The 13,408-nt window shown below is 36.6% G+C and overlaps 1 protein-coding gene across 1 annotated transcript; it reads right to left on the bottom strand.

The window, feature by feature from the left end:
* Window positions 1-9,566: 9,566 nt before the first annotated feature.
* On the bottom strand, window positions 9,567-13,039 carry sstr2b (somatostatin receptor 2b). The gene is made up of 2 exons (XM_059548136.1): window positions 12,925-13,039; window positions 9,567-11,069 (listed from the first exon to the last, which is right to left on the bottom strand). Exon 2 carries the CDS (start codon window positions 11,020-11,022, stop codon window positions 9,895-9,897), a length of 1,128 nt encoding a protein of 375 aa, XP_059404119.1. The 5' UTR covers window positions 11,023-11,069; window positions 12,925-13,039; the 3' UTR covers window positions 9,567-9,894.
* Between the last annotated feature and the right edge of the window lie 369 nt (window positions 13,040-13,408).

The raw sequence follows: 13,408 nt of genomic DNA, 5'->3' as shown, positions 1-13,408 counted from the left end.
ACTTCGACTTATGAAGCGTGTTACGGCTAAGCTCAAAAGTCTGAAAGGTTTTAATTAAAACCAAAAAACCACAACAACACGAGCTTTTTATGATATGTGCAATAATATCTGGGGTCATTGTCCCTGTGCTTTACTGGTGTCTTACCGAAAATTGATCTTCTGCCGAAAACTGATTGCCATCAGCATCTGTTTTACACTTGCCAAAAAGTGATTACAAACAAACTTTTTTTCTGCCTTCAAATGACTTGATTTTCGTTAATGGTTGTTATAGATTATATCTCATTTAGCAATTTTTAACTGTTGATAAACCTTTAAATGGCAAATAAAACAGTTTTACACTTGGCAAGAAGTGAACTTTTCTATCTGCCTTCAAATGACTTGATTTCATTCATGTTCATTCATGTTGTCAAAAAGTAATTCAACAGTTAAAAAGGACTAAATGAACTATAATGTGTCAAATATAGCTACCATGAATTAAATCAAGTCATTTTGAGGCAGATATAAAAAATTTATTTTCATCAAAATAAAGTATATTTATAATTATAATATTTATAACCTACATTACACACTTCAGTTACAGATAGCTACAGACATGTCTCTCTCCTTCCATTCATAGCGTAAAACCTCAAAAGAGTTGTTTTCAACCAGATATCATTGATTAGCATCTACTTTGTTGTTCTGTGAGAGATACAGTCAGGTTTCAGGAGTGGCCATTCAATTGAGACTGTGCTACTGTCAGTCACGGAAGCCCTGCAGATTGCTAAAGCTGATTCCAAATCATCAGTTCTTATTATGCTGGATCTATCTGCTGCTTTTGACACTGTCAATCATCAGATCCTTCTGTCTTCCCTCTCATCACTGGGCATCACAGGGATTCCACTTCACTGGTTTGAATCCTATCTCACTGGTAGGTCTTTCAGGGTGGCTTGGGGAGGGGAGTTATCCAAAGCACATCAACTTGTCACTGGGGTTCCTCAGGGATCAGTTCTTGGACCCCTCCTCTTCTCCACATACACAACATCACTGGGTCATACAGGCACATGGCTTCTCCTAACATTGCTATGCTGATGACACACAGCTCTATCTTTCATTTCAACCAGATGATCCAATGGTAGCTGAATGGATCTCAGGCTGCCTGGCAGACATCTTCAGCCTGGATGAAAGAATATAACATACAGCTCAACCTGGCAAAGACTGAGCTTCTTGTCTTCCCTGCAAATCCAACTCTTAAGTATGATTTCTTCATCCAGCTAGGTTCTTCTACAATTACCCCATCGACTTCAGTCAGAAATGCAGTGTAAAGGCTTAGGTTTAACAGCTGAAATTGCATAAGTACCTGAATTTATTGCCAGAAAGGTCCAATTCTGCCTGCTATACAGAGTTGTGTGATGGATCAACAAAGTACACTCTGCTTTCTGCTGCATTGATGTACTGTAACCACAAGAAAATTTGATTATTCCACAAATATTAACAAAAACAAAAGGGAGCCAATCGTGCTGTCTAAGTGATCGGAGCTCAGAGTGATGGATGATGTAACTGTTCCCTCCAAAACAATCACTTCTTTGTCAACCCCCCCCCCCCCAATAATTAATTTAGCTGAGGGTCAAGAAAACATATTGCTCTAGATATACACAAGTATTTGACAGATTTAAGTTATGTAGACATTGTTAATGTGCTGTGATATAATATACACGTGTTTGCATGAGTATTTAAGTAAGTTCATCTGGTTAACGTGTCCTCTCTTGTTTTCTGTTTAACAAAATAGTCATAAAATCTTTTTTGGGTTTCCCAACAATGCATAACTACAAAAACAGACACCTAAACATTTTAAAACATAGCCACAACCTCTTCCTGCATCTTTCCACAACTTCTTACTCAAGAAGCAGCGCATCATGCATCTTTTGGTAAATTTGCACAAATTCATCGAGACTCCTCAGCCTTTTTTCATTGGAACCTAATTTGTCTTTAGGTCCAACTGGCTTTTCTCCCTTAACCCCTGCGTATGACTATCTTGTGTGAAGTTCTGAGAAAATTAATGTATCTCTTATCTGTTCACATTCTAAGAACAACTATAAAGATAATATATTTCAGACGTTTCTTGCAAAAATTTCCCTGTTTCTGTGACTCTCAGACTTTCTCATAGGACATACTCAAGTTCTGGTAGACTGGACTTGTCCCATTATGTCCTAGATCTCCTAAAAGCAAGTTAAGCATTGTGAAAGTTAGCAAATGCTGTACTGGTGTACTGATTAATAACCACTGGTCTTAAATCAATGAAACGTACTTGAGTTAAACCTACCTAGCATCATACCAGACCACAGGGTGGCATATGGGACGAAGTATTCGGCCAAAGCAGAACTGAATTCTGGTGTGTAATAAATGCTGGACTGGCCATCAAGATCAAGAAATGCATCATTGATTGTTTCTCTCTTCAGCTGAACAGTGTGAGGGTTCACGCATTACAAGTAACACAAGTAATGTAATCAGATTTATTTTTCAAGTAACAAAGTAACACTTTACTTTTTTTAAGTTACAAGAATAAATCAAATCAGATATACTAGTCAACATTTGAAGAGGATGATAACCTTTCATTGAAGTTGTCCTAAACATAAAATGGGTTCTTGATCCACTCTTTACTTCAACCTCAAACATTTTGATCATAATGCATATAAATGATTGTTTCTGGGTACCCTTATTGTCATCATCTGTGTTAGTATTTTACAGCAATAATCATTTAAGAAAAAAATAGGTTATTTTTACACTCATACTATACATTATATTTCACCCCAACGTAAAATAAAGTAAAAATGTAATTTAGTTTAAGTTGTGTAATATTTGTAGCATTGTGGTTTTTGAATATATTCAATAGAGTAATACTTTACAGTTGCTCTTTACAAGTCATCTTACAATTAAAATGTATTGTATTGAGTTGGACTCAAATCAAATCTTTCTCAATGCCCAGACTGGCCCTTCCCGCTGTATTTTGGTGTTTCTCCTAAAGATCTCTTCACCAGCTCAATCACACTGATTAGGCAAGAACGTACATATTGAAAACATATATGCATGGCCGAAGGTCCAGGGGGTTTCTATAATAACCCCCTTATTATAGATTTGTGCTATAATAACCCCTATAAATACAACTAATTATATACACTAACACTTGAAAAGAGAAGAAATGTAGATGTTTTGGAGGGATGCTAATTTTTAAAATCATACCCTGTTTATTGCATCAAAGTTTGTTACTAAATTTATGGGGTGGATAATTAATTGTTTTATTCATGCAACCATACATGTTGGCCTGATTTATTATCTGATAAATGAAAATGTAAAAAGGTCTTACAATTGTGCATGGATTTTACAGCAAGTTTGCTTTCTAACGGACATGACATTGAAAACTTCTGCTTCTGTTATATTACTTGTCACCTGATATCATATTAACAGTGAACTACAGTATACATTTAGTATTTCTATATTAGTTAATCTGTAATGGTATTCACTTGATATGTGTTTTCTCATTTAACGATCTGTTGAAATCTTTCAAATCTAATGATGTATTAAAATGTTCAGCTGTTATCCAAACACCAAATCAGCATGATGCAGCTTTCCGAAACAATCTCGAACACCAGAAATTAAGATGATGTTTAATTAGCTCTGATTAGGTCAGAGTGGATATTCTTATTTTTTAATATAATTCAAGTTTTTATTGTTTTTGTTCAGTATATGACAATATCATACAAAACACAGAATATAGATTTATACAGATACTGCATGTATGAGCAGGATAAATACAGTGGCTGAAACTAACAGAGATTGAAAAAAAAATCAAAATTATTATGTTACATGGAAAGACAGCGTCACGTAAGACCAGAAATCTTCCCAAACCGGAAAACCCACAGTGACCCCAGCTCTGGTCTTATTACGTAGTTTGTAAAGCAAACGTTCGTACGAAGACAACTTAGTCATTATGTGGACCCATTCTTTTAGCTCTGCGGTTTTGGGAGTTTTCCAAGATGACTCTAGCCGTCACAGAGTGGAAATTCTTTTATTGTACAAATTGGCCGATGTACTTGTATTGTGACGCAAGTATTTGTGTCAGTGAACATGTCTGTGCCAACAGATTAAGTCCCCATACACTACAGTGTGAGCAAATCTGTCAATCGAAACAAACTGACTGAATACATCTGACTGACTGACTCTCTTTCTTCTTTGTCTGTGAATCATTAGACCGTTTTAATGCATCATGCATATTGTGTTACAAAAACTTGACACTTTGTTTTGCACATCAAGATTGAAAAGGATTGTGACTGTTCTAATCTTAAAATTAATAACATAATATAAATGCATAAATAAATTATATCCATTGATCCACCCATCTTTCTTAATTTTCTTTTTTTGGTTTGGCTGTCCAAAGACAGTCCTTGCCGCAACATCGCGTCCTTTTCTGAGAAACTGGATTGATTCTTTGTCACTATGCGCCATAGTGTAATAACATGTGATCTGAGAACATATAAACACAACAAATGCATCAAATAATTATTCATTTATATTAGATTTATAATAAAGAGGAATCATTAATGACTACCCGATGCTAACAAAACCTAGCATCATTTCAGTCAATGCACTTTTTCGATTACCAGCCAAAAACTAGCTGTTACCTGACAAAAAGCATGAAAACATAACCAAACACTTTGTAATGTTTTATTTCATTGAAACAAATGTACTGTATTTTAGTTTAAGTTTCAGTTTATAGCATCTGTTTTTTTAATATATATATATTTAAGATTTTCTGGTAATAAAAGATATTCACTTATAAATAATGCACAATATACAAAATAATAATCTGATCTGATTAAAATAAAGAAAATCATAGATAATACCATAGTGTGGCCATTGAATGTTTGTATAGTCCTAGATATACATATATATATATACAGGGCTGTGTATTCATGTTATAGTTAGTTGTCAATCAAAACGAATTAAGACTTAAATCTGAGTGTATAATTAACTTATTTAACATTTTAAAGTTTTTGAATGAATGCCCCATTTTTCCTGTTCATCCCAAATAGATCAAATTTTGTCTGACAACAAAAAAACACCTGCAGTGCTTCATAAGGGAGTACACAGCAAATGGAGGACCTGCTGTCAATTATTGGACCTGACATCACAGGGATGTCTATAAATTACCGGACACCAATTGGGCCAAAGGAAAACTTGCAGTGACATTGAGGTAAGCAATTTTCTATTTAACCAATTTGTATATCTGATTTACACTTTAATAATAATATGTTGATGGAAGACAGAAGAAATAATAATTCCCGAACTGCGATAGGAGCGATAGATGGGAAACACATCCTCCTCTTTCCACCATCTCATTCAGGCAGCCTTTACTTCAATTACAAAAAAACATTCTCGGTAGTATTATTGGTTGTGGTTGATGCTGAATATTGCTTCCATCTTGTCCATGTTGGAGAGTATGGACGGTCAAGTGATGGGGGTGTCTTTGCTGGCTCAGCCATAGGGCAGGCATTGGATGCAAAAAAGCTGGAGGTGCCAGATAATCAGCAGCTACCAGGAGCAGAGCATCTGGGGAACATGCCATTCACCATTGTTGGGGATGCAGCATTCCCATTAAAAACTTACCTGATGCAGCCTTACCCTGGTCGAGACATATCCAAACAACAACGCATCTTCAACTACCGATTGTCTCGAGCGCGCAATGTGGTGGAAAATGCCTTTGGCATTTTGGCGTCTCGCTGGAGGATCCTGAATAGCAGGATCAACATATACCCTGACAAAATAAACAGCCTTATTTTGTCAGCATGCCTCCTGCACAACTTTCTACTCAAGCCAATGGAAGTAGAGAGGTGGCTAAATACCAGTTCTCCAACTGCTGGATCAATTGAGAGCATCTCTGCTGCTGGTGGACCTCGTGGTGCAAGGGAGGCCTACACTGTTCGAGATAAATTCTGCTCTTTTTTCAGCTCTGAAGGACATGTGTCTTGGCAGAATGAAATGGTGTAATGATCACTATAGTGTGGCCTTACTGACCTTAATAATTGAATTGATATTAGATTTGATCACTTCCTAGATATCTTCTTAGCTCATAATTTAGTCTCTGATTATCATTAGCATTCTAGATTAACATTAATCAATTATTAGCAATGTTTTGCATTATTATTATAATAGTTATAAAAGTGTTTGTATTATTATGAGCAATTTGAACATTTCTTATGATGTTATACTAATAGTGTTCCTGAAGCTCAACTGGTAGAGCATTGCGCTATCAAGCGCAAGGTTGGGGGTTCGATTCCCCGGGAACACATGATAGGTAAAAATTTATAGCCTGAATGCACTGTAAGTCGCTTTGGATAAAAGCGTCTGCTACATGCATTAATTTAATATTATTATATATATATATGAAGCCTTTGGTTGTAGGACATTGAGGCAATAATTACATAACTACATTTATCTTACTACACATATTACTATATATATTAGATACAATGTTATTATTATTGTGATACCACTGTCTTTAAAAGTGCTACAAATTACATAATATATCATAATTTAAACCAGCATTCACAATTTTAAGATAATTTTAGGAAAGCTATTAAGCAAAAAACAAAAACCGAACAAAAAGAAATACTGACCTAAATTTGTGTCTTTTAAACTACATATTAAACAAATTTAATGCTGTAAAACTAGATTATAAATGCACGATTAAACACAATACTGCACATTAAAAGATTAACCCAATGTAATGCTGTATATTTGTTATATATTCATGATTAAAAGCAATATTGAATATTGAACAAATAATGAACTGAATAACTATATTATATATACATGATTATGCACAAGAATATGTAGTTGTACATATCATTTTTATTACTTTGTTTTATACAGACAGACATCAAGTATTCTGGCTCAATCCTCATGTCCCCGTTCTTGAGAAGAGGGGATACAAAAGCAGACTTTCATCTGACGAGATAGAGCCTCTGTTAACTTTTGGAGCTGCTTCATCAGCAACGGAGACATGGCTGGGGTACAACACTTCAGACATTGGTGTTTTTGTATTGGTTGGCCCGTGGTGCATCTTGGTTGTGTCGCAGGCTTTTGGGATGCCACGGCCAGTGGCTGATGAAGTCATGGCAATTCTGCCAAAGGTTGTGGCCCTACCAAAGTCAGAAGAACACCTGCTCCAGGTTGGCGAAGGCTTTGCTTCTGTCACCAATCACCAGGCATTTGGTTAAGCTGTTGGAGCAACTGATGGATGCCATGTGAGAATAAAACCACCAGCTGGCCCTGATGGACAGTGTTATAAAAACAGAAAGCTGTTTGCCTCTATACTACTTCAAGGGATATGCGACCATCAAGGGGCATTTTAGACATTTTTGTAGGATACCCTGGGGGTGTCCACGACTCACTGGGCTTCAGAACAGCCCCATTTACAACCAGGCAAAGTATCCAGCTCAGGGCTTTTTCCTCCTCGTGATGGTGGGTACCCCTGCACAGAGAAGCCATTCGCAACCATGACATCTATTCAGTGCTTCAATGCATGTTTTTTCAAAGGCAGCTCAATTATTGAGCATTCTTTTGGAATGATGATCTTTCTTCAGGCACTTGAAGTGCATCCAATGTTTGCACCAAAGATTGCATTCTTTTTCTCTATATTTGACCTTTACTTAACACACAACTTCAATGTCAGATAAAAGAATTTACAATTTATGGTGACAATTTATGTTTTCATATTTGTGTGTGTGTGTGTGTGTGTATATATATATATATATATATATATATATATATATATTGTGCAACCAAGTGCTTGCCTTAAAGGATTTCAACCAGGACCACGACTACAGAAATCATCCTAATTAAAAAAGTAAGTTGAACACTAAATACAATTTAACTTAATTTGGCTACAAATACTTATTATAAAATTAAATGTATACTTACCTATACTTAAGTTTATACAGCTTTATAAACCTAAAAAATGATTACCTTATCATGGAATTTTAAAATCCCTAACCCGGTATATTATTTTTTCTTCTTTTGTTCTTTGGCTTACTACTAAGTCAGCATGAGAGCTCATGCAACACGACATCTTTTTCACGACTTATCTTTTATTTTTGTTAATGTGTAACCAAAGATATTTATTCATTCAAGATTGTTTAAGCCATTTAGAATTCATTGTTTTAAAGATTTTGTGAAATGTTAACAACAGAACCTTCTGGCATGCCATGTCTTCCTTCAGGAGCTCAAGAAGAGGATCTGAATTGTTTTTTCTCTTTCTTGGCCGTGACTGCTCTATCCCTGCTCTTCTGCTTCCAGGGTTCAAACACCACATCTCCGCTTGTGTGAAAATCTGCAAGTGCCATCATTTATTCAAATAAACAACGGTTATTTATGGCGACGCAAAGAATAGTTTTTTTCATGGTGAACAAAGTATTATAAGCAGATGCTCAATTAAAGGCGACTTCATAATCAAATGTCGTTATTAGATAAGTAACTGGTCAAAGCAGGTTCTGTGGCACTGTAAATACGTAAAGCTATATACATATTGGACCGTTTTAATTTGCATCTACATATGTATGTTTTGTGTGAGATCAGGCTGGATCATGATACATGTGTCCCTGCCTGATATCAGAAGTAACATAAGGACAATGCTTTAGCCCTTTTCAAATGAACATTCTATTAAGACGAGGAAAATCTCTCTAGATTACTGTCTGGCCTTAACATTACGGTAATAAAGGGATAAACAAAGGGATAGAGGCCAGAATCTTTGCACAGTTATTAGAAATTATGAGAGAGACCCAAGACTCTATTTTTGACTTTAACTGCTATTAGGAAGACTACAGCAATATGGTATTTCTGAACGAATTAACATGTACAATGCAACAAAAGAGTGATACATATTACAATACAATCCAGTTCAGCATCTTGCTGGCTACAAGGTGTAAATTAATAGGCATATTTGTATAATGTAATGAATTTATGGTGCTGGTGTTTGCTATTGTTTATGGATAAAATAAATAAAAAATAAATGTAAAAACAAGATTCTGAATATTTTCTACAAACACAATGACACTGGAGAATACCTTAGTCCTTCTTTTTATAATCACAATTTGCTTAAAGAACTCTATAAATATACTTTATAAATAACAGCTCCAGAGTTATATTTTTATAAAATGTATAGTATCACTTTAATTTAGAGACCAATTCTTACTATTAATTAGTTGCTTTGCATATTACTAGCTGTTTATTAGTACTTATAAAGCACATATTAGCCTTATTCTGTATTAAAATATATTACATCCCTTGATCCACCCTATAACTAAACCTAACAAGTAACTATAAACATCAAATTAGGAGTTTCATAGTTAATAGTCATAGTTAATAGTAGGAAGAACTGGTGAACTTTATTTTAAGGTCCAATTCTAGCTTTTAACAAAAAAAATTAACTGACTTTTGCCTCAATAATCTCCTTATTTGCTGCTTGTTAATAGATAGTAAGGTAGGTGTTAAGTTTAGTTATTGGGTATGATTAGGGATGTAGAATAAGGTCATGCAGAATAAATGCTTTACTGTATAAGCAATAATAAACAGATGATTAGTTAATAGTAGGCATGCTTGTAAGCTAATAGATAATAGTGAGAACTGGTCTCTAAACTAATGTTTTACCAATGATTTTTTCAGGTTTTAACCAATGAATGTAAATTATGGTAAGATTTCCAAAAATCCATTAGTTTGTAACTTTGGGATACTAAGCCAGTGGGCTTTAAAATGGAAACCATATTTAATGGTTTTACAGTCACTCCTCTTACTCTGTTTGTAGAGACCACAGATTCTATTGATTTCAGATCCATAGTTTGCTGAGCAACGACCTTTGTTTTGTCACATGCTGGTTTGCAGGTCTCTATTAAGCAGAGTGTTCTGAGTTTCTGTTGGCTCGTTCGTGATTTGCGGCTTGTTCTGTTTGCTACTAGTGCGTTCAGCCTCATCCAAAGCACTCGCTTTTTTCAAGCACAGCACATTCTGGAAACTCTTTTTGAAGTTCTCAGACAAGAAAGCATACAATATTGGGTTTGCGCAGCTATTGGCGTATCCTAGCACCACGACGAAGGCAAACATGCTCCTTAAAAAAGGTGTGGTGCTAATGGTACCAGTGACCGATGTCACATTGAAAATGTAGAAAGGCAGCCAGCAGAACACAAAGACGGCAACCACAACGGACACCATACGCGTCACCCTCCTCTCAGACTTCCTCCGTTTACTGGAGCTGACCCTGACTCCTGAGGACTTCACTTTGATGATAATGCACAAATAGCAGAGACATATGACCATCAGAGGTAGGAAGAAGCCCAGGAAGAAGGTGTAGAACATGAAGGTGGTGTAGTAGGTCTCCTGCGGCTCTGGCCACACAATAGTGCAGAAGCAGCCATCGGGTTTGGTGATCAGCCCACTGTAGATTACGATTGGGAGGTTGACGACGAGAGACACGACCCACACGACCAGATTAATGGTCTTTGCGACATTGGGCTTCCTCCATCTGGTGGACTTGATGGGATGCACAACAGCGAGGTACCGATCGATGCTCATCACCATCAGACAGAAAATACTGGTGAACTGATTGAGAGAGTCCACAGTCATGACCACGCGGCACAGAGCTGCGCCAAACGGCCAGTGCACCAGCGCCAACTGGATGGCAATGAAGGGCAAACCGAGCATGAACAGCACGTCTGCCACCGCCAGGTTCAGGATGTAGATATTGGTGACCGTCTTCATCTTGGCGTACCGCAGGATGACGTAGATGACCAGAGCGTTTCCACACAGGCCGATGGCACACACCACAAAGTACATGAAGGAGATGACGGCCGTGCTGGTTTTGGTCAGGCTCTGGTCCGTCTCGTTTCCCAGGCCTTCTTCAGATATGTTGCCGAGCAAGATGTCATCGTACATGGGGAGTCCAGACAGATTGCTGGGGAGGTTACTGGGTAAGAACGAAAATGTCCAGGAATCCATTATGTATATCCCTCAGATTCCAAATTCCATTAAATGTGACTTACAGCCTGGGGGAAGAAACATATGGAGGTCAATGAAGTATATACTCTTGTATATATATCCTATATTGTAAGCAGTGCTAATCCTAATGTAACTAACATAGAATGTCTTTGTTCCAAAACCTAGGATGCTGCCTTGTTTGTGAGAGCCTACAGAGGGAGCTGTCCTACTGTGTAAAACATTATCCTAATTGACAGATTTGGAACATTTACATCAATGGCAAGTCAAGTGTTTTATTCAAACTAATTTTTCAACACTTAGGAGAGACATGCTGCGTTCCAGGCAGGTTTTTGAGCTCACAAGTCACGATTTCAAACCACGACTAACGACTTTGTACTGTTCCAGGCAAGTCACGTCAAACTTCCTGAGCGCAAGGAATTGTAGCTAGATTATTAACTTTATTGCAACGTTACATTGTCCTAAAATAGTTTTTTCAATGCGTACCACTTGCATAAACACTGCATCCGTAGGCATTATTATTCGTAGGGGCTGCCATTGGTGTTTCGCGTGCTGTGACAGCAGAACTCAAAACTCGGAGTACATCGATCTAGTACGAGTTCACTGGTGGGAAGTCACGGGGTTGACTGCCGTTCCAGTGCACTTTCACGGGTTTAACGTTGGAAAAACATGGGTTACGGGTTGCCTGAAACATGGCATTAGGGTGTTTTCACACCAGGAAAGTCCGCTAGTTCACCTACTTTGGTCCGGATCAAATAAAGTTTGGTGGAGTACAGTTAGGTTGTTTGGTCCGCACCCGAGTACGATTGCTGTATTCACATCTGCCCAAAAGATCCACACCAAGAGGGGAAACAAACTTGAATTCTATTCAATTTAACCAAACAAGAGCGGTGTGAATTATGCTTAGTTAGTTTTTAAAGAAATTAATAATATAATTTAGTTAGGATGTGTTCAATGGATAAAAAGTTATAGTAAAGACTTATATTGTTAGAGAAGGATCCTGTGACACTGAAGACTGGAGTAATGATGCTGAAAATTCAGCCCTGCATCACAGAATTAAGTCATATTTTTAATTTATTAAAATAGGAAAATATTAGAAGTTGCAAAAATCTTTAATAATTTTTCAAATTTTTTTGGAGCATACGACTGTGTATATAGCAATACAGTATCGCTTTATAATAGTATTACTTATTAAAATTTTTAGACCAACCACTAGAACTTCCAAACAAGCTATAATGAAGATGGTATGGTCCTGTATACTTTGGTTTACTTTGAAAGATTACTTTGAAAGATGTGAACGATTAATGCTTCCCGTCAAACAGTTTTTTTTGACTGATTTTATTTAATTTTTTTTATGTAGCTGTACAGTGCACAGTCTAGTAAGTGACTTGGGAGAGCAATGTCCTCTATGTCACAATCATCCCCGGTGGACAAACAGGCTGAAAGGCAAAGTAATCAATGTCCCTCTCAGATCCAGACCCATTTATGGCTTTCATTTTTTTTTTCTGGGGCATGTGCATTAATCCTAATATTAACCAGTAAAGCTCCAGGGCTGAAAGTGTCTGTCACTTCACTGACAGTCCAAAGCTGCTCATGTCAAAACAAGGGGTTTTATTTGTAGCATTAATTACAGTCTCTTTAGAAAAAAGCAAGTGGAGAAGTGGATATTCTATCTAGACATGAAGGTAACGATTTTATGAAGACAATGACGTTGCTTAGTATAACTCTCTCAAGTTGGTTAAACTCTCTCATGGTTCATTCATACAAAGTGGAAAATTATAAAACAGTGTTCTATATTAATATCCACTGAGATTTTGCCGAAATATTTTTAAATAACATAAGGATTCATGTTTAAATTTCTGAATTTTCTGATGGACACAATAAATAAAAACTTTTATTTCTTACCTTCATGTTGAAGTGTGTTGTACAGTACAGTGGGATCCCGTTCATGCTTCTGTTGAAGAGCACATGTGGAATATCCAAACAGATGATCTGATCTGAAACTGAAGAGATTTGACCCTGTGCCGAGACAAGCCTCTCAGAGAGAGAGAGACAGGCTGTGTATGTGTGTATTGAAGAGTATTTCATGACACTGTATGTGAGTGAAGTTACTGTATGACTGCTGTTGGTTCATCACTGATGTGTCTGTAAAACATTCTTCTGTATTCATTTGGGTAGTAGTGATATTGCTTGTGTGCGCACTGTGAAAATGAGTATATGAACCCTTCTGAAAATATCTTTCAGAACAATATCTACAAACAATCAAACAAAAAACAGAAACCATCATATAAATTATAATGGTTAATAGTAATGTTTGTAATGGTATTTGTAGCAGAAACCATTAAAACCACTAAAAAAAGTCTCCTGTAGTGTGTTTTGGGACATATTT

This window comes from Carassius carassius, chromosome 1 (genome assembly GCF_963082965.1).
Source record: "Carassius carassius chromosome 1, fCarCar2.1, whole genome shotgun sequence".
NCBI lineage: Eukaryota > Metazoa > Chordata > Actinopteri > Cypriniformes > Cyprinidae > Carassius > Carassius carassius.
The sequence above is the reverse complement of the archived record's forward strand: the minus strand, read 5'-3'. Positions and strand labels throughout refer to the sequence as shown.